Source organism: Microcaecilia unicolor, chromosome 10 (assembly GCF_901765095.1).
Source record: "Microcaecilia unicolor chromosome 10, aMicUni1.1, whole genome shotgun sequence".
Lineage (NCBI taxonomy): Eukaryota > Metazoa > Chordata > Amphibia > Gymnophiona > Siphonopidae > Microcaecilia > Microcaecilia unicolor.
This window is the reverse complement of record NC_044040.1, coordinates 181,496,008-181,522,795: the sequence shown is the minus strand read 5'-3', so window position 1 is coordinate 181,522,795 and position 26,788 is coordinate 181,496,008. Positions and strand designations below refer to the sequence as shown.

The following is a 26,788-nucleotide window of genomic DNA, read 5'->3' as shown; positions in this document are numbered from 1 at the left end:
GGCAGATGTCTGAAAGCAACTCATCTGTATCTAACGAGGAACAGGCAGAGGAAACAGACACAGAAAGGATCATTGAAGAAGACAGTACAGTTGGAGAAGGGGAATCAATTGGAGAAGAACTCTCAGATTTAGAGGATGCGGAAAGGTCAGACCAACCTGTTGTCAGACGCTCATCCAGGGAAAACAAAGGTGTTCCACCCCCAAGACTGTCTTACCTAACAAAGTCAGCAGAAGCTCAAGAGCCCTTAACATGGGATGAGATTGAGAAAATGCCAGCAGAAGAAGCTGCTGAATGGCATAAAGCTGCACAAGAAGAAATTGATGCATTGGATAAAAATAATACTTGGATTCTTACAAAATTACCTCCTGGCAAGAAAGCTATAGGATGCAAATGGGTATTCAAGTTAAAAAGGAATGCACAAGGAAAAGTGGAAAGGTATAAAGCCAGATTAGTGGCAAAGGGATATCTTCAAAAATATGGAGAAGATTTTGATGAAGTGTTTGCACCTGTAGTGAAACACACCACAATTAGAACACTTCTGAGCATTGCAGTCTCAAAAGGCATGCAAGTCAAACACGTTGATGTGAAAACAGCGTTTCTTCACGGAGATATAACTGAAGACTTGTACATGGAACAGCCAACAGGTTTCATAAATACAAAACAAAGACAGCTAGTGTGTAAATTAAACAAAGGTCTTTATGGATTAAAGCAAAGTGCAAAATGTTGGAATGAAAAATTGCATGAAATATTGACAAATTTAGGATTTAAGCAAGGTGAAGCAGATAAATGCTTGTACACTAGGTGCACAAATGGACAATATGCATACATTTTAGCTTTTGTTGATGATCTGCTCATTGCAAGCAAAAGTGAGCAAGAGTACAAGGACATTGTAAAATATTTAAACCTCAATGTTGAGATAAAAGAACTGGGTAATGTGTCATACTATCTTGGTATAGAAATTGAGAAACAAAATGATGGTTCTTATCTTCTAAGCCAGAAGCAGAAAATAAATGAGCTTATTGAAAGTTTAGGTATGCAAGATGCCCAAGTTGTAAGCACTCCCATGATCACTGATTTTCTGAAGGATGAAACAGTAAGAGAACCTTTACCAGATAACATCCAATATAGATCAGCCATAGGTAAGCTTTTATATCTAGCTACCACATACAGGGCTGATATAGCAAATGCAGTAGGAATTTTGAGCAGAAGGGTCAGCTCACCTACCAAATCAGATTGGACTGCAGTTAAAAGGATGGTAAGGTATTTAAAGGGTACCATTGATTGTAAATTAAAGATTTCAGCCAATAGTAATCCAAAACTAATATGTTACTGTGATTCAGATTGGGCAGGGGATCATTCTGATTATAAATCCACAAGTGGATATGTGTTTATGTATGGAAATGTACACATTTCATGGGCCAGTCATAAACAAAGTATTGTGAGTCTGTCTTCTACAGAAGCTGAATATGTGGCCGTATCGGAAGCGTGCAGAGAACTGATATGGATTGAAAAACTTTTGCTGGATTTCGGAATAGCTGAAAAGAGACCAATCCAGATAATGGAAGATAATCAGAGCTGCATCCGACTGTCACAGAATGACAAGGTTCAGTCACGCACCAAGCACATCGCAACGAAATACTACAACGTGCGAGAGTTGGCGAAAGAAGGGGTCATCAGTCTACACTATTGTCACACCAGTGAGATGACAGCTGACATCATGACCAAACCGTTACCCAGAGAACATTTTGTGAATCTGCGTATAAAGCTTGGACTTTGTATGAATAAATAATTGCATGACAGTTATGCATGAGAAGGGGTTTGTTGGAATGTAATTGTATTTTTACATGCATTGCCTGTCACCTATTATTTCTCTGTGATTACTCTGTGACCTCTGATGTGAATTACTTAGAGAGGTCACACAGCTATGTAACTTCCTGTGGGGGATAGATGCAGCACATGCAGCACATGGAGCACATGGAGCTCATGATCTCTCCTAACCTGAGAGGATCTATGGTGGTGTGAGCATCCATTACCATCTAAGCACATGGAAGGAGCTGATAATACAAATGTATAGTAATATGTATATATAAGCCTGTCTGATTATAATCTAACTACAAACTGTGAGTAAACAGATGTTTTGTTACTTCAACTTTAAAGTGACTCAGCAGTGAATTATTCAGGGGTGAATGAGAGAGAGATGAAGAAAGAAATTAACATTTCTAAAGCTGAAGCTGTGTGTACTAAAATCTGCTAATTATTTACTACAAATAATCCAACAGGGATTAGAGCAGGCTTTGGGTGTGCCTAATACTTGGGTGTTTTACAGCCATAATGGAACAAAGCAAAAACGTCTAGGGCAAAAACTTCAATGTTTTAGTCTCGACCTGTTTTTAGAATGAATAAGGCAAAAGGTGCCCTAAATGAGCAGATGACCACTGGAGGGAATCAGGGATGACCCCCTTACTTCCCCAGTAGTCACTGACCCCCCCTCCCACCCCCCAAAAAATGTGAATAAAAACAGTAGTCACCAGCCTCTCTGACAGCCTCACTGTACTGTAGACAAGGGACCCCAGACTCATACCTTTCCCTACCTGTTACACTTGTGGTGGAAACTGTGAGCCCTCCAAAACTCACCAGAAACCCACTGTACCCACATATAGGTTCCCCCTTACCCATATGGGCTATTGTAGTGGTGTACAGTTTCGGATGGTGGGTTTTGGAGGGCTCAGAAGACAAGATAAGGGAGCAACGGTGAGATGTGTACCTGGAGCATTTATATGAAGTCCACAGTAGTGCTTCTAAGGGTGCCCCATTGCTCTCCTGGGATGTCTGGGAGACCAGTCTGCTAAAAATGCTGGCCCCTCCTACATCCCAATGGCTTGATTTTCAACATTTTCCACATGTACATGTTTTTTTTTAAATGGCCCGAAAAATAAACACACAGAACACAAAACCTTGTTACAAAAGGTATTTTCAAAAAAAATAGAGGTTTTGTGGTTTTGAACATAGCCATATTTCCTATTTGGATTTTGGAGGATAAGCGCAAAACATCCAAAGTCCAACTTAGATGTCATATCAAAAATTCTCCTCCACATGTGTTTTTCATCTTATTCATACTTTATAAAAAGCTCCACGTTCATTCACCTTTTATAAAGTGCATGAGGAACTGTACATGTCTCTGTTCATATACTCTATGTAATATAATCTACATTTGTTCTTTTCTGATCCTCTATAACCTGCCTCCACTATCCCTGATTTTATAAAAGTTGCCAAAAATTATGTGTGCAAATTTGCTCATGCAATTTAATTGCATAATGAGCTAATTAGCACCAAAATTGGCTTTTTAACAAGCAATTATTGGCAATAACTAGATTTAATTTGAATTTACACATTGTGAGGTTGCTAGGACCGGGGAGAGTCCTGGGGGTGGCAACAGGTGCAGGAGGTTATGGGCTGGGTCCTGTTTAGCTATTAACCACTTTATACCCCACCTGAGGGTGAAAGGAAGAGAAGTGAGCTGGCAGCAGAAGAAGAGGGATCCCCCTGGAAGATACTGGCTAACCTTATGGACTTGTGGTGGACTGTGTGTCCAAAGGAGACAAGCAGGCTGAAAATCCTGGGGTAAGAAGTCCCTAAAGCATTAGTGTTGGACTGTGTGTCCTCAGTACTTATAGAACTGTGTGTTCAAAGGAGGAAGGACTGTGTGTCCCCAGTACTTGTAAAGAACTGTGTGTTCAAAGGAAGGACTGTGTGTCCCAAGTACTGGTAAAGAACTGTGTGTTCAAAGGGAGGACTGTGTGTCCCAACGTACTGAGCATAGGCGCCCAGTATAAGAGGCTTGGGGAGGCTAAGCCTCCCCAGCCAGAACTTAACATTAACAGCAGGATCAGCAGTTTCTAAATTCAGCGTCTTTCTCTTCCTCCAGACCAGTAGTCTCTCTCTTCTTTGCAGTGCCCCGCCGTTTCTTCGCTTTCCCTCCCCAGTGCGACACTCACTTCGCTACCATTAGTGGTACTAGAGATCGGCGCCATCAACTCTGCGCACACGGGGGGTGGAACCTAGGGGCAGTGGCGTACTGACTCTGAGGGCGGGGCGGTGGGGGCGGGTTCAACTCCTTTGGGGGTGCGTGCTGCCATACATTGACGCTGCCATCCATTGACGTCTTCCCTCTCCCCCAACCGGTGCGGTCCTGCATGGCATGTCCCAGCTTCTCCTCCCCCCCCCCCCCCCCGACTAGTGCGGTATCACTTTCCTCGCTCGCCCCCATTCTGCTAGTGTTTAAATTTCGAAGCCTCCGGCAGCATCAGCAATGTGAGTGCTGCCTTCAGCCAGTCCCGGAAGCATTCTCTGTTCAGCGTCCCGCCTACGCGGGAAGTTGAATAGAGGAGGCTTCCAGGGCAGGCAGAAGGCAGCACATTCATTGCTGCTGGCAAGCCTAGAATCTTAGAGGCGTGCAGGAGCGGCTGTGGAGTGAGGAGGGGGAGTGCAATACTGCAGTAATCGGGGGGGGAGAAGGACGGAGGGAGAGTGATTCCAGCCAGGCCAAAGGGAAAGGGGGGTGGGGGGGTGGAGAGAAGAGGATGGAGAGATACTGGCCCTGGGGTGGGAGTACAGGAGAGAGGGAGAAAGAAGGGTGAGGAACATCAAGGGAAGGGGATGCAGGGCAGATGCTGAACTTGGGGGTAACAGGGATGGGAACACAGAGAGCAAATAGGGATGGGAACACAGAGAACAAATGCTGAATATGGGTGGAATAGGGACAGAGACAGAGGGGACAGGGGAGGTTATGGATAGGAATAGTGAGTCAGAGGGAATGACAGTGGACATGGAGAGAAAAAAGTCAAATAGGAGGTAAGTAGAAGATGGATATGGATGGGGAATAGAGGAGAAATAAAGATGGAGGGGGGAGATACTGGAATGCATATGTACAAAGAAAAGAGGAAGAGACAGGCAGAAGGGAAAGAAAAGGCAGGCAGTGGATGGAAGGGGCAGAGAAAGCTGCCAGACACCATATGAAGAGGGGAAAAGGGCAGACAGTGGATGGAAGGGGCAGAGAAAGCAGGCAGACGCTGGATGAAAGGGAGAGAGAAAGAGAGCAGATGCTGGATGGAAGGCAGAGAGTGAAGAGAAGAGGAGGAAAGCAGAAACCAGAGACAACAAAGGTAGAAAAAAAAAATTATTTGCTTTAGAATAAAGTAGTATTGTAGCTGTGGTGATGAATAGAAATGAAAATAAGGTGATTTTTTGTTGGACTAATTTTAATACAGTTTTGACCAACTTTCAGAGACCAAAACCTCCATCCTTAGGTCAGGACAGGACCGTAACAGCAGTACTGACCTGAGGAAGGAGGTTTTGGCCTCTGAATGCTAATTGAAAAAGTATTAGTCCAATAAAATGGTATTATCTTATTTTCTCTGTTTTGTTTTATTTCTGTTTTTTAATTTGTAAAGTGGTGATTGGTATTTGTCAGTTTTTTTCAAATTTACGTCTGCTATCTTTATATTTTGCACAGTACTAGGGATATGCATCACTGTTTCTGTGGTGTTGCATTGAATGTGGAATCTGGCCTCTTGGGGGTTCAGTTTAATTTTTGTCTATATATTTCTATTTTAGTTTGTGGTTACTTATTCTATACTTGGTGAGGATGTATCTGTGTTCTATGTGTTTTTGATGACTTATACTGTGCCAAAATTGAAATTTGAAAACTCTTATCTCTATCTGGTCGTTAATAAAAGGAGCTCATTGTGAATACCATCCACCCTAAAATGATGTTTTGTGGCTGTACATGAGAATTGTGATATGATCTCTTGTTTCATATTGTTGACGGTCTGTGATGTTGTTCGTATGGGTGGTATATTGGTGTATTAGGTTCTGCCCAGTGTAATATTTATGGTACAGTAAGGTTCTGAGTGTGTTTTTGCACAAGTTACTGCATAGTGTTTTGCAGTTGAGCGATTGTGGTTAGGATTGAGCAACCACTTTATTCTTTGACATATGATACAATTTAATAAAAGGTATTAATTGTGACTATTTTATTTTTACTTATTTTTTTTTTGTATGTTGTCAGACAATTATGGATGGAAGCTCCACCCCTGGCCCCACCCCTAACCCCGCCCCCTTTAGCCTCCCCAAACAGTTGGGCCACCGACCGCCTATGGTACTGAGAGAAGCAGACTGCAAAGCCTGGGGTTGGGAGTTCCCAAAGTATTGAAGCTAGTACTGAGCCCATGTATCTGTGTGGGGAGGCTCAGTGTGAAGACCTAAGAAAGCATAAAGTATTAAGCTAGAAGAAGTGTGCCCAGGGGCTGGAATAAAGAGTTGCCTGAGAAATATGCAGTTGGTGAAACCTGTTTAATTTGCTTAGTGGGAACCAGGTCACCCTGAGCGTGAAGGGGTAGCACAGTAATTTGCATATGATCTGCATATTGAGAACCAGGTCACCCTGAGTGAAGAGGGGGATATCACAACATATAAATTTAGGAATTCCCAGCATTTATGTGCAATGTTATAGAATAAGGGAGATACATGCCTAATTTAGGTGCGTACATTTGCACCACATTTCAGCTGGTGAAAATGGCCTAGGCGCGATTCCTGGGCATAAGAAAAAATCTATAAACCACGCCTAACTTTAAGGGCCCTGTTTACTAAGCCACGTTATCATTTTTAACACGCGTTAACCATGTACAATATCCCTATAGGTGCCTACACAGCGCACATGCTAATTGTAGGCATGTTAAAAAAGCTAACACACCTTAGGAAACAGGGCCCTAAGTATGGCTTATAGAATAGCAATTTCTTTTGACACCATATATAGAATTCACCCCCCCCCCCATATGTGGCTGAAACTGTGTGAATTTGAAAGCAGTATCCATGTAGCTACTTAGAAGAGGAAATTTATCCAATTTACTTGGACAATCACTAATATTTAGGTAAAAATACAGTACTTCAAATTCAGCTTCTGTGCAGAAGTGTGTGGATCAATTTTGCCAGCTACTGTTCAGATTTATTTTTTTAATAATACATCATGTCTTGTTGCCTTCCCAACACTGCAATAGACAATTTTTAAATAAGAAAAACTCTAAATATACACATCAGTTATAAGTGGTGATCAATCAACTGTAACCAGTGTATCCTGCAATTTTCCTAACATACAATTCAAAATTATAGAAGAATACAGCTTACCAAATTAAGACGCAGCTGCAAAGCTTCGTGCATCATCTGCCTAGCTTTGACATCATCCTGGTATCGTTCTTCCCTCCAGTTACTCAAAATCTATGAAGTTTCATTCGAAGAACACTTATTTATTTTGCTGTTTTTCACAACACAATTTAAATAATTTACCAAAGAACAGAAATATATTGGACATATTTTTTACTTGCAGGCATTAAAAGCATCAATAGAAGATCTCCAAGCACATAAAAACTTTAGATGTTAATATCACCCAACCCAATTATTCTTTTTTCCTTTCCCTGTACAGACAAATCAAAAATTTAAGCTGAGCCTATTCTGAAACAGATAGTTACGTGCCAATCAGACAGCACACAATCCTGCTTATTTTCGAACGAGAAGGCTGGCCATCTTCTGATACAAATCAGGAGATGGCAGGCCATCTCCTAAACCCAGCCAAATTGGTATAATCGGCCCTGAAAAGGAATGGCCCCGAGTACCTGAAGAATAGGATGATCCTCCACACACCGCCAAGGACACTAAGGGCCTCCCAAGGACTATAACTAACCACACCCTCTCCAAAAGACATTACACAATATGATACCTGCAAGCAAGCCTTCTCCAGAGTAGCCCCCACACACTGGAATGCACTGCCTGAAAGGCTCCTCTTAACACAAGACTATCTCTAGTTCAGGAAGCTTGGCTCTTCAACTAGGCCTTTAATGGAAGACGTAACTAACTTGTTAGTCTCACTCACACACACAAGGAGTAACTTGAGCTGCATATACTGCAGTAGGACATGTTTATCCACTCCTACCCTAGCTGAGATAATATTTAACCATCTCTCTGACCTCGTGTGCAACTTTCTTTAAATTAGTCACCTTACTTTCTAACGCTTCTTACTCTCTTACCTATCTATATGTTACATCTTTGATGTACCCTTCACTATCAATTAAAATGTTCTATTACGTATTGTGCTGACATATTTAAGTAGTATACCATGCCATACTTTGTATTGTTATTTGAATATTTTTACTGCTGTAATTGCCTATTGCTCATGTTTGTTCTATTCTTACTGTACACCACCTTGAGTGAATTCCTTCAAAAAGGCAGTAAATAAATCCTAATAAATAATAAACTAAAGAAAACTAATCAACCAGAAAAATCCCTTTGGAGACAGGAGAGGTTCCGTTCTAAATCTGTTTGGCATAGCTGAAAAAAAAACCAGGGGAGACCAAGGAGACCACTGCGCATGGGAATGGCTATGCATGCTCAGAAATTTACGCTTAGCTCTGAGACAGATGTTCCATCCCAGCACACTGAATAACTTCAACCACTTGTGTGCCTGATTCAATGCTGCTTGTCAACAGAAAAACTCAAGACCAGTCAAAGGCAACCTTCACAGAAATATTTATATACACATATATAGTCAAGCATGAGCAAGACTGAACACCAAGGAACTTGCCTTCAACATAATACCGTTAAACTCTGGGGAAGCCTTCATGCCTCCCATCCAGACAACATGGGACATACTGCAGAGCAGCAAGGATAGGGGGGAACCCAATGCAAAGGTTTCATAACAAGTGAAAAGAAATGCTTGAGAAACCCAGCCACCTTAGCACATATTCCAGTGTTCCATAACTTGCATGCTGACTGCCTAAAATCAATGATTTAAAAAAAAAAAAGAAAGAGACCAGGTTGGGGCAAGCAGCAGCCTCCACCTTCCACTGTTAGGAAAATGAATGAAACCAATGTATCACTATTCAAAAAAGTTCCAGATCGGTGACTTGTTAGAAAAACAGGAATGTTTACAATGGTCCTTATGAAAGGGTCAACTCACACAGTTAAGACAGCAGGCAACTCTTTGTGGGGAAACAGGGCAGAAACAGGGACAGCAACAAATATATTTTGGAAGTAAGATGGAAAATAAGCAACTTCAACTATGGGACAGAACTGAACTGTCTTCTCTCATTGCAGAAGCTAAATATAAAATATGCTAATTTTAAGCCTAAGTCTCATTGTTTTATTTCACTGTTTTGTGCTACTTGATATGTTTGCAAAGCTGAGACTATTGTAATTCATTACAAGGATTTGTACTGTGTTCATTTTACCTGGTTAACTTGATTTTGCAGTGAAGTTAGAAGCCCCTCCCGTTGCTCATCCTGTCCCTTAAGGCAGGTAAGTACCAAAGAAAGGAAAGGTTGCTGACTCAAGAGAGACATGCTTTAAAGGAGGCAAACGCACAATATTTCAGTTACCAGAGTTATACTTCATTTTACTGTCCTGTCCTTCCCCAAAACAAACTACTCCACATCATCCCAGCAAAGCTGAAATTACTCACATAAAATGAAAAGCTTAAGATTCAAGTCATGCACGGCACTCAGGGGTCCTTTTAAAAAGCATCGGTAAGCCCAACATGGACTTACTGCCCATTAACCTGGAACTACTGCCAGCCCAGCATGGCCGCTGATGGTAGTTCTGTCTCAAGTGTGTGTCATTTCTGGCGCGCCAGCAAAATTTTAAAATTTTATAGCATGGCACTTATCTGGCAGTAATTGGGCATCGTTGCTCGCTGCCCGGTATACGCTGGGTTACCATGGGAGCCCTTACCGCCCCTCAATGGGTGGCGCTATGTGCTCCCCCCACATGGTAGGAATAATCTTACCGCATGACCATTTTTTTAGGGGCTTTTTAACCGCTGCAGTAAAAAGGGCCTTGGTTAGCGGGGAAAAACAGCCCCCGCCGCTATCGCAGGGCCCATTTTCACCGCAACTTAGTAAAAGGACCCCTCAGAAACCAATACAGAAAGTCAAGATTCCAGTTCAAATGACTAGGCTAGGCTACAGGAGGGGAAACAGAATGAGGTTCATTCATATCAAATAAACAGTAACAAAATAAATTGCCTTCCCCTTGCACACACATGTTAGCTATCAATATTAATGTTAATGTCAATGGACTTTTTGACTGTGTAATAGTTTTTAAAACAAACGCCACATTTCTAAACTATATCAAAAACAAATTTAAGCGTATATGGGTTGGATAATATTCACCTTCACATTTTTTTATACTTTATGAAACAGCAATTGCCTGCAACTTTAATATTTTTTTTTAACTGTCATTGTTTTTAAGTTACAAGAAAACCATTTAAAACTGGTTAAAACTTACATTATTTATTACATTACAAATGAAAAGAAGCTTACAATAACTTACACTGGGCAATAACCAAAGGTCTTTCCACTCGGTCTTATTATTGCCCTCCCCTCTACTGTACAGATGCCCCCTAATTTCTATATATAAGGGTAAATTCTACATATGGTGCTGAAAAAAGTGCTATTCTATAAGCCATACTTAAAGTTAGGTGTGCTCTATAGACTAGCGCTTACACCCAGGACTCGCACCCAGTTGCGTACCTAGGGTGCCAGACTCTGAATACAATGCAACACCACAGAAACTGTCCCCTAGTACTGTGCAAAATATAAAGACAGCAGATGTAAATTTGAAAAAAACTAACAAGTACCAATCACCACTTTACAAATTAACAAATAGAAATAAAACAAATATAGAAAATAAAATAATACCATTTTATTGGACTAATACATTTTGCTTTCAGAGGCCAAAACCTCCTTCCTCAGGTCAATACAGTATAGTGCTGTTACAGTATCCTATCCTGGTTTTGTTCTCCGAAAGTTAGTCAAAATGTATTTAAAGTAGTCCAATAAAAAGATTACCTTATTTACATGTTCTATTTATAAACATTTATTAAAACATCTACAATACTACTTTATCCTAAAGCAAAAAAATAAAAATATATATTTTATTTACACAGTTTGTTGTCTCTGGTTTCTGCTTTCCTCATCTTCTTTTCACTGTCTTCCTTCCATCCAGCATATCTCTCTCTCTCTCTCTCTGCCATCCAGTGTCTGCCCTCTCTGCCATTCCCTCCATCCAATGTCTGCCCTCTCTCCCTGCGCCTTCCATCCACTGTCTGCCCTCTCTCTCCCTTCCATCCAAGTCTGCCCTCTATCTCTGGCCCTAAATCTGTTAGCGCACCTTAGTAAAAGGACTTCTTGGAAACAAAGGGCCCAATATGTTTAGTGGCTGTCACTAAATGTGTAAGACCCTTATCTGCGGGCTTTTAGCAGCAATATTCTGATAGTGCTGGAGGCAAAGATAGGGCAAATGAACCAATTACATTTCTGATATTTAGCTGCTATCTATGGGGGTCCTTTTACAAAGGTGCACTAACGGATTTAGAACACGCTAATGATTAGCATGTACTAAATGCTTAGAAGCCCATAGGTATAAAATGGGCTTCTTAGCATTTAGCGTGCACCAAATCCATTAGTGCACCTTAGTAAAAGGGCAGTTTTTAATCAAATCATGTAACAACTGAATATTGTGCTATACATAGGGCTGGCGGTACTGATGGCTTTATATGTATATTACTGCTGCCAAAGTAATATATTTCAAGAAAATTGAATGTATGTTATTTTTTTTTAAATACTGCAGCTGGTATTTAAAAACTATAGGCTCAATGCCACCACTGAAAAATGAGCAATGTAGAAACTTTTATCCCAGAGTTCACCCGCTGGGCAAAAAGGCACCAAAAGTGAGGTATGTGACTAATTTATACCACAAGATAGAGGGATATCAATTACACAATCCTACAAAATTTCAGTCTCAGGTTTACAAAATGAGAAACATTTATCATTAAAAAAAATACATTTTTTTAAAAATATCTCTCTATATAAAAGGCAACACCAACGTTCTATGAAGCCTCCAGCCGGAAGTGTGAAGGGGGCGAGATATCCGGTTTCCCTATGAGTGTCTGCCCCGCCCTCTCTGTAATACAGTCAGTGAAGGAAAACAGCAGAGCACGAAATCAAATCGCTGGCTCTGTAACAGTGAAGGACTCAGAGGGGGGAGGGGAGAGAGGCCAGAGGGCAGGGACACACACACTCCCACATGCACACAGAAGAAAACATTGCTAGCCCCTGTTTCATTTGCATCAGAAACGGGGCTTTTTTACTAGTATTTTAAAAATAGCAAACTTTAAAAGATCTATATCTCTGAAATCCATAGGAAGTTACGGATATAATTTAACCAATTTTGACCCTACAGTATACAAAGGAGGTCTTTTACTAAGGTGCACTAGCATTTTTAGCTCACGCTAAAAATCAGCTGATGCTAAACACTGTGGGAGTTTCGGCGTTTAACACAAGGTAAAAACGTTAGCGCACCTTAGTATATGACCACCAAAACGTTCAAAAATGAAAGGTGCCCAAATTTATCCCACCAAATTTGTATAGCCTTTATCTGTTATTTTATTTGTAACCTAGTCTTGGTACCTTTACACTCAGTGGATCACATACGTTGGCCTTTGCTCCTATATTCATAGTTCTAAGCTGCTGGCTTCTGAACAGATTCCTTTTTGGTTCTTTTTTTTGGTACCATTTCACTAACAATTTCCTTGCAACAATAAGCTTTTATGGGTACAACCCAGTAGAAAGACAGTCACTGCTTATTGTTGGAGAGAGGGGTTTATTCTAACACATAAGGGGGCAGATGATCAAAGGCAAATGCGGCGCTAGAGGCCATTAGCATGGACTAGCACCTGCTTTTGCCTGAGTCCTATGATCAAAGCCAGTGAGCACATGTTTCGAGCTCGCCAGCTCTGACCTGCTAGTAGAATGCAAATGCATGTTAAACAGGGCATTAGGTATTCTTCCCCAATGCTCAGCGGACAGCGCCAAATATTGGCACTGCTCCCGCAGCAAACCCTATGCCAGCTTGGAGCTGTTTTTAGGGTTACAGAGAATTGGGGAGGAATGGAGAGCCCTGTCCAGCATGCATCTGCACGCTTACAGACTACCCTCCCATGCAAAAAGGTATCCCTGGTGGCCCAGTGAGCACCGCCCAGCTGCCCTGGTGGCCTAGTGCTCCCTAAGCTCCCCAACCCCCCCCCCCTCATACCTTGAAGCAGGAGGAGGGAGCTGCACTCCCTTTTCCTGCAAGCTCTGCATTCAAAATGGTGACGCCCTGCCTGGTGCATCCTGTAATGCACTGGGCGGGGCTTCAGTACCATATAACCATGGTACAGTTTCAAGTTCACAATAGAAGCTGTGGGTGGCTCTGCTGCATGGCTTTCTGCATCGACCTCAAATGGTGATTTTCAGTGCTGGGCAGTTAAGTTTAGGTACCTCAATTTGAAGGCAACTCAATTTAATGTGAAGCTCCGATAGCAGCTAAATATTATATGCTTAATTCAGTTGACCAAAGGTGCCTAAATTTAGCATCCAACTCAGGTCCCTGAATTTAGAATGCTCAGAAATTCTTTGAAAATCAGGCTGACAGCTTTCAATGTTTCATTACCCTATTATGTACCAGTTGCCTGCATTCTTCTGTCAAAAAAAATAAATAAATAAACAGTAAGTGAAAACCAGGTCTGTTATTAAAAAGCAAACTGCTCCACAGCTGGGAGCTGTTCTTTAAAGACACAACATTTCAAGCAATAAGGAATAAGTAATGATCTATGCTGAAAGATGCATTTGTGAGGAAGACAAATATGAGTTATCTAAACTTCTCTCTCAAAGAAAATCTCATTTTCACTAATGGAATTAATTTTCTCATGCTGATTACCTTTTCTGCTTTTGCCTATCTCTTTCCTTTTTTGAGGATGACCCCAGGTGTTGACCCTTTTCTAGCTCTTCTCCAGCTGCTTTCAGCACTCTGCCTTGTACTGAGGTAGGAAGTTTTGCTATCAGAGGGGCCACCAGCCAAACGCCTCTCCGTTCAGAGGAACTAAAGACAAAATAAACATCATTAGAACATGGTATTTGTACAAACACCCATTTAGTTAATATTCAAAACACTGCCAAGAAGCTACTATTGGATCTCATCAGTCTGAGTCATATAGGAAAGGCATGGATGGCCAAAGAAATCCAAATGCATTATATCAGTGACTACATCCAGTCCACTGTTAACCATACTAGCCTGAGGTGCACGGCAGAAACAGCTCAGGAAAAGCAGAGAGTGAGTACAGGAAGACAAAACAGGACATGAAAAGAAACTCAGAAAACAGGAAAGACAGAGGAGGCTCAGGAACAGTCAAATACTTCTGATGGTTGTTCGCCTTGTTATTCATTCTGTGTTCTTCTGGAAAAGCTTTAATCAATAAAAACTATTTAACAAAAAAAAAACCCATACTTCTGTTCAGTGTTCCTTGAAGAAAATCCTGAAGAACCACAGATGACTAATAAAGATACATAGGGGAATGAAGCAGACACCATACTGTTCACGGAAGAAATTATTTATGAACAAACTACAAAACAAAGTGGATAAAATTATTATTATTTGTCTGGATTTGGCTTGTGCCCTTTTCGTTGTAGTTTAAGGTGAGTTATATATTCATGCATAGTAGATATACATTTGAGAATACCAAAGGTGCTCAGAGAGGTCCTCTAAAGCAATGGTTCTCAACCCAATCCTCAAGACACACCAGCCACTCAGGTTCTCAAGATATACACAATGAATATGCAAGAAGAAGTGCATGCAAATCTCTCTTTATTTATACAAATATAGTTCATGCATATTCATTATGGATATTCTAAAAACACAACCGGCTAGGTATGACCCAAGGGCTGGGTTGAAAACCACACCTCTAAGAGATGTGTTTAACAGATCCTTGGAGACAGGAGAGATACTGTGGGATTGGAGAAGGGCCTTACCTCAGCGATGGGAGAATTAATGAGGACCCTACTGAATGAGAAGATAGTGAAGGTTCTACAATCCAATGGGTTGCAAGATCTGAGGCAATATGGTTTTACCAATCACAGACTGTGCCAAATCAATATAATTGATTTCTTCAACTGAGTGACCAAAGCAAGACATATGCTGGATGTAGTCTGTTTGGATCTCAGCAAAGTCTTAGTTGCTGTCCCTCATTGGAGGCTTATGAATAAACTGAGCAGTCTGAGTTGGGACCCGAGGAAGTGAACTGGATTAAGAAAGTGGTTGAGTGAAAGTGGACAAAGGGTGGTGTTAATGGAACTCATTCAGATGAGAGAAAAGTGAGTAGGTGACTGCCTCAGGGACTAGTCCTGAGACCTGATTCTTTTAAATCCTTGTGAGTGATACTGCACAGAATTAGAAGACAAAGCTTGCCTTTTGTAAGATATGAATATTGGCAACACAGGACACTCAGACAAAATGAAGAGTGATCTACAAAAATTAGAAGAATGATCTATTGCTTGGTGATTAAGTTTTAATGTGGAAAAAGTGCAAGGTGATGGATAAAAGATCCAAAAATCCAAAGAAGCTGTATGCATTAGAGAGTGAGAGGTTGATGTACATAAACCAGGAAAGAGACCTTGGGTTAACAGTGTCTGAGAATTTCATGGTTGCAAAACAATATAAGTTTAGACTGCCTAGAGTTTGACATAACCAGCAGAAAGGACCAGATCACTGGTGAGGCCTCAGGAGTACTGTGTTCAGTTTTGGAGGCAATATCCCACTAAGGACAGGGTCGGTCTTATGAAGGGGTGACATGGGCAGCTGTACAGGGCCTTGCATGCCCAGCATGTTTCACTAGAGGGACAGGCCCACCTGCACCTGGGCACATGCTCTATACTAGCCAACCAACCACACCACACACTAGGCTCCACTTGCCACTAGATGGGTCTCCCACTCACAAATTATTCCCCGGTGATTTCCAGGACACTGGGGCCACACTCCCAGGGGTCCCACAGTTCCTAGAAAGTACTCACAGACTCAAAGCACAAACCACCAGGATTCTTAGTCAGCCCAGAACAGCAGAGTCAATAAACTAATAGGTATATTGTTACAGTAAAACAGTGAATGCTTGAAAAACCAGGTGAAAAGGTACAGCAAGCAATAACAGATAACAAAAACAAGGATCAACCTTAAAACTATCTAACTTGTTACTACCTGGGTAGCACCTGGGGAGTTTCAGGAAATCACTGCTCACAAGTCTTGAGTAGGGTCTCAGGACAGAAATGTTTCTCCTCTGTACCCCCAAGCTTGAGACAAAAGAAAATCCAGTACCTCCTGGCTAGATTTGAACGCCAGAGCCAATCAGAGCCCAGGGCACCAACTTTGAAAGTATCTGGCCAATGGTATTGCATTAAGGTTTGAAAGGGCATTGGGGAGAAATTGGAGGACCCTGTCCAACATGTATTTGCATGCTTCCAGGGCCCCCCCACCCCCACATGGGCATGGAGGTCTGGTGGACCTCCAGACCCCCCCCAACACAAGAGGGGCTAGAGGTACAGTGGACCCCCAGACACCCCTACCCCTTACACAAAGCTCTCCAACAATTTAAAAAACCCTTGGTGGTCCAGTGGGACCCCGCCCACCCACCCAAGGGTAGCCTGGTGGTCTAGTGCCCCACCCCAGACCCCAAAACCCCTCATACCTTGAAAAGAGAGGGAGGGAGTAGCACTCCTTCCCCTCCTCCCATTAGCACCGCCTCAAAATGGGAGCACCCTGCCTACCCAGTGCATCCTGGGATGCACTGGGTGAGGTTTCACTACCATATAGCGCTCTCCATGAATATTCAGCTCATTGCCGTCTAAGTTTGGCTGCCAAATTAGGCCGTCAAAATAGCAGGCCTATCTCTGGCTGCTTTCAACTTAACCGGTCATCACTGAATATCAGCTTGGCCAGCTAAGTTGAAATTGGCCCAAAAAAACACCTGGATATTCAATGCCAGTCACCAGAAACAGCCCAGTTTTGGATATCCGGGTTCAGTGCTGACTGCAGGAGTCAGCTCAGATAACTTCCATGGTCTGAATATCAGGCCCATTTTGTCTCACAGTGCAGCAATGCTCATGGGAGTGGTTCACTAATTCTAAATGATCTCTAACCCCACCCTAATTTTCTTAATTATACATCCAAAATAGATGCTTGCAAATTGATAGAATGCACCATGAAATTATTTTTCATCTGCAAAACAATCTGTATTCAAGGCAAAAATAAGAATTCTATTATTTATTGTAATTATCACACATGCTGAATACCTTAGAAATGCTTTCTTTACAGTCTGTCTTGTGTTACTTGAGTCTATGTTTCCAGCAGAGATTGCGTTGAAGAGGCTAACTCCAATGGTGGCTGAGGTACTGTTTAGTTCAGCAGATTGCTGAAAAACTTCAATAGTAGCTTTTGCAATATTATCCAGCAACACATTCATTTCTGCCACAGATCCAGAGCCCTACAGTAAAACACAAATAAACCAAGCTGAGGTCTGCCATCCTCACTCCTGAGCTCTTCCATTGATTTTGCACTAAATAGATTTAAGAGAAAATACTTACGGGCTCCTTCATGCACTGTTTGATCATCAACTGGAGCTCCAACCATGACTGTCTCAGAGTCCATTGATCAAGATTCTGAGAGAGGAAGGAAATAAATTTGGGATCATGTGACTTCATGGAATGGCTACTTTATATTTTGTTCCATTTAACAGTATATTAAGGTCTGCTATGAATTCAAGTTAGTAGTAGAATTAGATTTCATAGTACCTGGTACTTCAGAAATTTTATGTGTTATTACCACAGTGGCCACATTTCTCTACCCTATACAAATGAAAATTATTAGGTTTTGAACATGAAAAGAACAAGCTCATTTTCAAACTGAAAACATATGGCCTGTAGTTGAACGTACACACTAGAGAATGACATGGGGACGGGGACCCGAAGTAACCGCGGGGATGGGGATGGGGAGAGAGCTTGCGGGGATGGGGCGGGGACAGGTCCCACAGGGATGGGGCAGGGATGGGGACAAATCCCATGGGGACAGGGACAGAGCTCACGAGGACAAACTCTGTTAATGAACTGGGGTAGTAGAAATCAGCTACTGTTGGGGTTGGAAGGGCAGAGGGTGAGGAGGGTTATTATAGCTGCTCGCTGTTATTATTGTTTTCTATTTGTAATTTATACACAATAGTTGAACAGAATATTCTTCCTTTTTATACTTTAATAAAAAGATTTAAATATAAAATCATAATTGTTTATCTGAATTAAGTTAACATAGGAATGGGGTGTGGATTGGATAAGTGGGACGGCATTTTGCTCTCTCTCTCTCTTAGTAGGGCAGGTGTGTCTTTATTTCATTTCATGTTGTCAGATACCTCACAAACACCTCCTGTAACAACAAAGTAATTGGGGGATAGAAGAAGGTTCCCAATATTCACTATACAGAGTCCAAAAATACTGTGGGTGGATTAAACTGGAGGTTGATGTGAAAATATGGAAAACAAACTACTCAAGGCAATGTTCTGAGTTTCTGAAACTGTGTTCCCTCCCACCACATCTCCTTACCTGGAGAATGCGCTTAATGTGCTGTCTTTGTGGACTGTCTCCTTCTGTGCATTCTTTCATGCCGTGAGGGTAACAGATAAGTTGTAACAACTTCTGTGCTTGCTTGTTTGAAAGAACTGGATCCAAAATGAGATCTTTGTCTGTGCATAATCTCTCGGGTTCTTTCAGACAGTGCTCACCTACCCACTCCTGTTAAGTAATGAAGAAATGGTAGCACGGTTATGGATCAAGGGATGTTAGTTTGGTCCAGTGGCGTAGCTACGTGGGGCCTGGGGGGCCTGGGCCCCCTCAGATTTGGCCCTGGACCCCCTCCCCCGGCATCGCCAACCCTCCCCCGTCGCCATCGCCGTCGAGTACCTGTGCTGGCGGGGGTCCCCAATCCCCGCCAGCCAAAGTTCTGTGTCTTCAGCCCTCTCTGGGCCAGCGCATTGCTGCAGCCTGCAGCAGCTGATCTGATTCTGCAAGCGGGAAGCCGATTCTCTTTGCGTGGTATGAATTGTCCTGACGTCCTGCAATTCATACCATGCGAAGAGAATCGGCTTCCTGCTTGCAGAATCAGATCAGCTGCTGCAGCAGTCTGCAGCAACGCGCCGACACAGAGACGGGCTGAAAAGTCTTCAGTGAAGACACAGAACCTCGGCTGGCGGGGATTGGGCACCCCCGCCAGCACAGGTACTCGACGGCGATGGCGACGGGGGAGGGTTGGCAATGCTGGGGGAGGGGTCAAAGATGGCGTTGGCGGGGGGGGGGGATGTGCCCCCTCACCTTGGGCTCTGGCCCCCCCTCCTGCCGAAGTCTGGCTACGCCCCTGGTTTGGTCGGCCTTCACCTTTAAATGACATCACTGTAGCTAGAATATGTGAATAGGAGTTCAGGGAACAGAACATGAGATAACAGAAATGTAGCAGGGAGTTTTTGGCTGTACAACCTAAGAGAGAAAGATGATGAGTGAAAGAATGAAGCAATGTCTTTTATGAAAAGGCTTTGTGTAGAACCAGTATATAAGTAGCAGCATGATTAGTAAACTGTTTGAGACAGTCTCAGCCAATACGTTTGTATAAGCAGAACTGTACTCCTATAAGAAAAATTATTTTAATTCTGTATGTTCTATTGGTAAGTTAATAAATTCCTTTTCTCATACACGTGGCCTGGTCTTTTATCATTCCAATCTTTTATATGTATGGTTATTGGGATGGTGGTAAAAAGACCTAAATCTCTTAATTACAGTAACCAAAATGTTGCACAGGTAATTTTTGTCAATAGCTACCCCTCTTTGAAAAACTAAAAAGCACAGGGGTCAATATTCAAAAGCTTCTATTGGGATAAGTTCAAAAACACCTGCTCTTTGGATAAGTACTGCTGTCTGGGACAATCAGAGGTGTTATCTGGAATATTCCTACAGACCATCTCTACACTATCCTCTGGATTCTATATATTGTGCTCAAAATTGCGCACGTCCAACTTGTTCACGCAATTCCATTGAGTAATGAGCCAATTAGCATCAATAACTGGGCACTAACAATTACTGGTGCTAATTTACGTGCGCATCTTGCTAAGTGTTAGTCTATAAAGATGCACGTGTAAATCTCTTAGGGCCCATTTTACAATGGTGCACTAGCATTTTTAGCATGCGCACTAAACGTTAGGGATGCCCATATATTCCTATGTGCGTCTCTAGCATTTAGCGTACACTAAAAATTCTAGCACACCTTTGTAAAAGACCCCCTTAGCGTACAACTGAAAAGGGGGAGCGGCTATGGAAGGAAGATGGGCAAGTGAGGGGCATTCAATAAAGATGCACACAGTATTATTGAATTTAGGGGATCCATGCCCAATGCCAGGTTTCAGTTTGCATATATCCTTGCACCCAAAGTTGGGTGCAGATACTGGCATTATGCACTACTCTATAAACAGCACCCTACTCGGAGCATTATTTATAGAATAGCGCTTGGTGCTCATTTTATTCGGCACCCAAATTTGGACACCATTTATAGGCTCGGGTCCTATGCAGATAAAGCCAGGACAGAGCGTATGTAGGCCCAGAAGTTATCAGGATAGTGGCAACATTCAGTCTGTTATCCAGATAATTTAGGACAAATATATTGCTGTCCTAAGGGGTCCATTTACAAAGGCGTGCTGAAAAATGGCTTGCGGTAGCGTAGGTGCAAGTTTTGGGCATGCGCCAATCCATTTTTCAGCACACCTGTAAAAAAGGCCTTTTTTAAATTTTTGCCAAAAATGGACGTGTGGCAAAATCTAAATCGCCACGCATCCATTTTGGGTCCGAGACCTTACTGCCAGCCATTGACCTAGCGGTACAGACTCACGTGGCAATGACCTACACGTGTCAAATGCTACTTGGCGCGTGTCCAAAATTAAAAATTATTTTTCAGATGCACGTTTCAGACACGTGTCAAAAATTAAATTAGCGCAAGAGCCACACGGTAGCAGTGCAGTAACTCCATTTTGGCACGCTTAGACGCTTACATGGCTTAGTAAAAGGCTGCTAAGTTATCTGAATAGCAGACTAAATATTGCCGCTATGATGATAAGTTCCGCTGCTGACCATCTTATTCGGATATTCCGCACTGGGCACTATCTAGATAGTAGCACTGAATATGCAAACTTTTAGACTGATGTAGCTGGTGTTAAAAAAAAAAACAACAACAACATTGACTTTAGGTGCTAAATATTGAACTAGCAATGATATATGATGCCACTAACTTTACCATACCTTTACCCTCTCCCCACATCTCTCCCTCTTGTCCTAGTAAACACAACCACTCCTTAGATCTGTTATCTCTGTGATACTTTGTAACCCATACTTTGTAAGCCGCACTGAACCTGCTATCGAGCGGGAAAGAGCGGGGTATAAATGCTACAAATAAATAAATATGTAGGATGCAGAATGCATGTACAAGTTAGGACACAAAATAATTGGAAATGAAGAGGTGGTGGAAAACCAAAAGTAGAAAGCAAACTGCATATAAAAAAAAAGGTTCAGAGTTATCTATTTTAAATAAAAAAAACATTTCTAATCTTTTTAAATGCTGTATGGTCACCTATACAAATGTACATGTAACATATATTTTGACTTCCTTTCTTGAATTACACTACGCTAAAACATGTGAAAAGTCTTTGGCCAAACCCCCCACAGGCAAAATGTATGGAAAAAAACCCACATAGGAAGTGCCATTTATCTCATTACCTGTTGGCATATAGTTCTTAGTACATATCTAGCGTATTCACTTAGACTAGCAGTTTCTATGGATACAGCTTTTCCACCAGACTTCACAGTCTTTGAGGCACCCAAAATGTCATCATCATTTATATCATCCAAAATACAGTTGATACTGAAGTCATCATTGTAGGAGGAGTTGATATTGCTGTTGCCAATCTCAGCATCTCCTAGACAGCAGGAAGCACAAAAATTTTATTTAAAGATTGATTAATGCAGGTGGTATTATTTAACGAGAAAACAGCACATGCTAGTATTCATAATGCTCCATCTCACTCATCCGCAATCCTTCTCAGGAGTAGCCCCCATATTCCGGAACCCTCTCCCAGAGGGGCTATACCAAACTTAAGACTATTTTTACTTCTTGGACTAGAGGAGTAGTTTAATGGTTACTGGGCTTTGATCCTGGAGACCTGGGTCCAAATTCTCACTGCAGCTCCTTATGACCTTTGGCAAGTCACTTAACTCTCCATTGCCCCAATTACAAAAACTTAGATTGTGAGCCCTCCTTTCTTGGCCATACTTTTTTCTCTCTTTAACTTCTCTTAATTATTCCTTTTGTGAAGTGGTCTCTCTACCCCCATCTGTGGTCTAACACAAATTACAATGTATTGTGGAGGCGTGGCCTAATGGTTAGCGCAGCAGGCTTTGAACCTGGCAACCTGGGTTCAATTCCCACTGCAGCTTTGTGTGACCTCGGGCAAATCAACTAACCCTTCATTGCCCCAGGTACAAAAACTTTTGTGAGCCCTCTAGGGACAAAGAAAGTACCTGCATGTAATGTGTACAGTGCTGCGTATATCTTGTAGCACTATAGAAATGATTAGTAGCAGTGGAAGCAGATGAAAGCTTGGTTCTTCTCCCGTCTTTAATACACGTGGGTAACTGACTATCCACTCCTTCTGTACCTGGACTCGCTTGTTGCACACTACACATACAAGGCTAGATTCAATATACGGTGCCAAAAAAGTATTATTCTATAAGAATAAGTGCAATTCTTTATAGAATACCACTTAAGTTCTGGGGATCATACATAAATTTAGGCGTGTCCATTTGCACCAACGAAAACGTGGTGCAAATGCCCCACCTAAATTTACATGCGGAACATCCTCATTCTATAATTGCATGTGTAACCAAAAACCACACCCAAAAGCCACCCAGAACTGTCCATGATCCTCCCATTTACACCACCCCTTCAGTCTTACCAAGCATTAGAATGGCTTTCAAGACAGCAAACACAGCTCCAACTTCTATGCTGTTGTGAGCAGCAGTTAAAAGGTGACGGTCACATGAAGAACGGATTCCTGCAGAAGATTTTCCTAAAATAAGACAAAACAAAAATCATAATAAAAGACTCTTGTAGAACAAGTGAACACATTTCCCAGTTCACAAACAATACTTAAAAAACAGACCTGACCCGCATAGGAATGTATCAGTTATGAATGCATGTTGAAAACAAAAAAAAATGGGTTAGAATGGCCAGTAAGGGGTTAATTTTATAACAGGATGCCTGCGTTAAAGGGAACAGGAAGGAATCTATTTTAATGCTATATTATGAAGACACACAGGGGGCAATTTCCCAGCTGTTCTTCCCACATACTCTTCCCTCAATACAGATACCCCCCTAGTACTATCTCAGGAAGTCTCAGCCCTACTTGTCCCTCTCACAAGCTAGCTTCCACATATCCCCATCACCTCCAAGCCAGCCTTCTTCCCAGTCTTTTAATCATCACTGCTTCTAGAACAGTTCTGGTTTTTTTTTTTCTGGCACGTCTTGGTTCCCCAGCGAGTCTGAACCACGCAATGCCCAAACTCCTTCACTGTTCTCAAATCTCACAAGAATAGCAAGGGAGCTCAGTCACAGCATGGCTCAAACTCACTGAGGACCATGCAGTGCAAGCAGAAACGAGAACAGCAGTTCTGGAAGCAGAAACAGCGGTGGGGGACAGAGGCAGAAGGAAGCCATGCTTACAATCAATTTGGGCTTCCACTTGCCCCCCATACATTGCAATGAGGAATTCTGCCTTAAGCATTATTCCTCCCCTATGGATGAATCTGATAGCCACTGTTAAACTGGCACAGAAGACTAGCAGGAACATTTTTTTTTTTGTTTTAGGCCAATATACTAAAGTATGCTAACATCAGGCATTAATGCATGCAAATGTAGTATTTATTGTGTATACTAATTGCTGATGTTAACAAGATGCCAATGAGGCATGCATTCAACAAATGCCAAAAGTACACATATAGCAGCATGTATTGCAAAAACAACCTCTTCAATTTTTGAAGATAATGTGCCTACAAAGTATTTTGCCAGTGTACATTTTCATTGGGGTAAATAGATAATATACTATCCAGCTTATAATTGAAAAAGAAAAACGCCTATATTGCGACCCAAATCGGGAGATAGACGTTTATCTCACAAAAACGAATAAAGCGGTATAATCGAAAGCCGAATTTGGACGTTTTCAACTGCACTCCGTCGCGGATGCGGACAAAGTTGATGGGGGCGTGTCAAAGGCGTGGTGAAGGCGGAACTGGGGCATGGTTATCGGCCGATCAGAGATAGGCGCCTTTCGCCGATAATGGAAAAAAAATATGCGTTTTTAGCAAAAATTTAGGGCACTTTTCCTGGACCCTGTTTTTCCACAAATAGGGCCCCAAAAAGTGCCCTAAATGACCAGATGACCACTGGAGGGAGTCGGGGATGACCTCCCCTGACTCCCCCAGTGGTCACAAACCCCCTCCCACCACAAAAATATGCCGTTTCACAACTTTTTATGTTCACCCTCAAATGTCATACCCACCTCCCTGGCAGCAGTATGCAGGTCACTGGAGCAGTTATTAGGGGGTGCAGTGGACGTCAGGTAGGTAGACCCAGGCCCATCCCCCCCACCTGTTACACTTGTGCTGGTAAATGGGAGTCCTCCACACCGCCCCCCAAACCCACTGTACCCACATGTAGGTGCCCCCCTTCACCCCTTAGGGCTATAGTAAGGGTGTAGACTTGTGGGCGGTGGGTTTTGAGGGGGATTTGGGGGGCTCAACACCCAAGGGAAGGGTGCTATGCACCTGGGAGCTCTTTTACCTTTTTTTTTTTTTTTTTTGTAATAGTGCCCCCTAGGGTGCCCGGTTGGTGTCCTGGCATGTGAGGGGGACCAGTGCACTACGACTCCTGGCCCCTCCCACGAACAAATGCCTTGGATTTATTCATTTTTGAGCTGGGCGCTTTCATTTTCCATTATCACTGAAAAACAAAAACGCCCAGCTCACAAATTGTCGAATAAAACATGGACGTCTATTTTTTTCGAAAATACGGTTCGGTCCGCCCCTTCACGGACCCGTTTTCGGAGATAAACGCCCATGGAGATAGATGTTTTCGTTCGATTATGCCCCTCTATGTTATATATTGTACTCTCACAATATCATTACCTCATTAGCATAAATTTTGTGTTAACACTGTTATAAGCTAGTTTAAGCTAGGCAACGTGGACGGTGAGGAGATTTCTGGTCAGTCCACGTTGCCTAATGGTTAATGTATGAGAATTCCATGTTGGTGAGTTTGTTCCATCAATGCTTTTCTTTCTATTTTAGAGGTGTTATAATAATCTCCATTTTTTATTTTCTCTGCCTCCCCCCCCCCCACCACCACCACCACCACCAAAAAAAAATTATATTGTGGTCTAATAAGGGAACGTGGTTAAATTAAGACAATTTTTCCTAGTAATTAGAATTTTTGCCACATAAGTATCTATTTTTCTGTAACAAGTGGATGCTTGTGATTATGTTATGAAATATTAAAAATAAAACATAAGTTAGCCACGCTAACACTTGTGATGGCATTATACATTTAGTACATTGGCCCTTAAGTTACGTGAATAGAAACTGCTTCTTGAAAAATCTAAAAAAGCAAAGTCCCTGACTGTTTCAACAAACCAAAGACCACTCAAATGTCTTATTCCTCCTGAGAATATTCCACCTATTACTAGGATTCAGTATATATCGGGTACAAGAAATGAAGGAAATTTACCACCAGTAAACTTAAATTTAACGCAATTCCTCGAGACATCACTGGAAACTGTCACTGAAAGGACCACTATGATAGTGACGTTTGCACTTGAGCTGGACCGAAATAATATACTTAAATTGTTTTTCAGCCATATCAAGGATAACTTCCTAGGAGCAAGAATCCAAATGTTCCCCGACCTCTCTAAAGATACACAAAAGAGAAGGAAGGAATTTTTACAACTGAAATTAAGACTTTTAAATATAGGTGGATCCTTTCTTCTCATGTATCCTTGTAGATGTGTCGTTTCTTTAAATTCTTCTAATTATATGTTTTTTGAACCTAGCAAGCTATTAGAATTTATTCAGTCCAAGGAGTAAAATAATAATTTCTGTATTAAGTACTATGTATCGGCTGCACTTTTTGAGGAAACCCTTCCGTTTTCCCCTTTTTTTTTTTTTTTTTTTTTTTTTTTTTCTTTCCTCTCAAATATATTTTAATTTAATTTACTTAATGCTTGGATCTATTTGTGGACAAAAATAACGAAATTTCCTCTATGTAAAGTATTAATGATTTTTCGAATTCCAATATGTTTATGTTATCACATGAATGTAATTTAAAAAATTCATAAATAAAAAAAAAAAACAAAGACCACTCAAATGTTCCTTTGAATTAATCTACAAATACACAAAATAATTGTTGATCATTAATCCATTATCTTTTATATCTTTCAAACCCACAGATATATTTTTTGTTACATAAGCTTTCAGCTTTCTATTATAAGGCCCTCAATGCCCAACAGATCCATTGTAAATGAAAGTAACTTATAAAAGGAAACTAGACACTGGTCCAACAAACAATATCAAATTACCCTTAGGAGTTCTTTTACCGAAGTACAGTAAGCAGCTGGCGGTAATTCGGGTTCTAACATGTACATGCCACTTACATGCATAAATGTTAATGGCATTTAAGGATATATGTATGTGCATACATCCATAACTTCCAAATACAAGCTTAACTTATACAACATGCACTTCCAAGGGG

At 41.7% G+C, this 26,788-nt stretch overlaps 1 protein-coding gene across 1 annotated transcript in view; it reads right to left on the bottom strand.

The window, feature by feature from the left end:
• Nucleotides 1–26,788, bottom strand: part of LOC115478361 (mediator of RNA polymerase II transcription subunit 12-like protein) — a 72,595-nt gene that overhangs the window by 9,234 nt on the left and 36,573 nt on the right. Inside the window, exons 11-18 of the mRNA XM_030215663.1 lie at nucleotides 22,944–23,057; nucleotides 21,709–21,908; nucleotides 18,502–18,690; nucleotides 17,497–17,571; nucleotides 17,206–17,396; nucleotides 13,808–13,969; nucleotides 9,280–9,391; nucleotides 7,184–7,273 (exon numbers count right to left, since the gene is read on the bottom strand). Coding sequence (XP_030071523.1) covers nucleotides 7,184–7,273; nucleotides 9,280–9,391; nucleotides 13,808–13,969; nucleotides 17,206–17,396; nucleotides 17,497–17,571; nucleotides 18,502–18,690; nucleotides 21,709–21,908; nucleotides 22,944–23,057 — 1,133 coding nt within the window. The remainder of the gene's footprint in view (nucleotides 1–7,183; nucleotides 7,274–9,279; nucleotides 9,392–13,807; nucleotides 13,970–17,205; nucleotides 17,397–17,496; nucleotides 17,572–18,501; nucleotides 18,691–21,708; nucleotides 21,909–22,943; nucleotides 23,058–26,788) is intronic.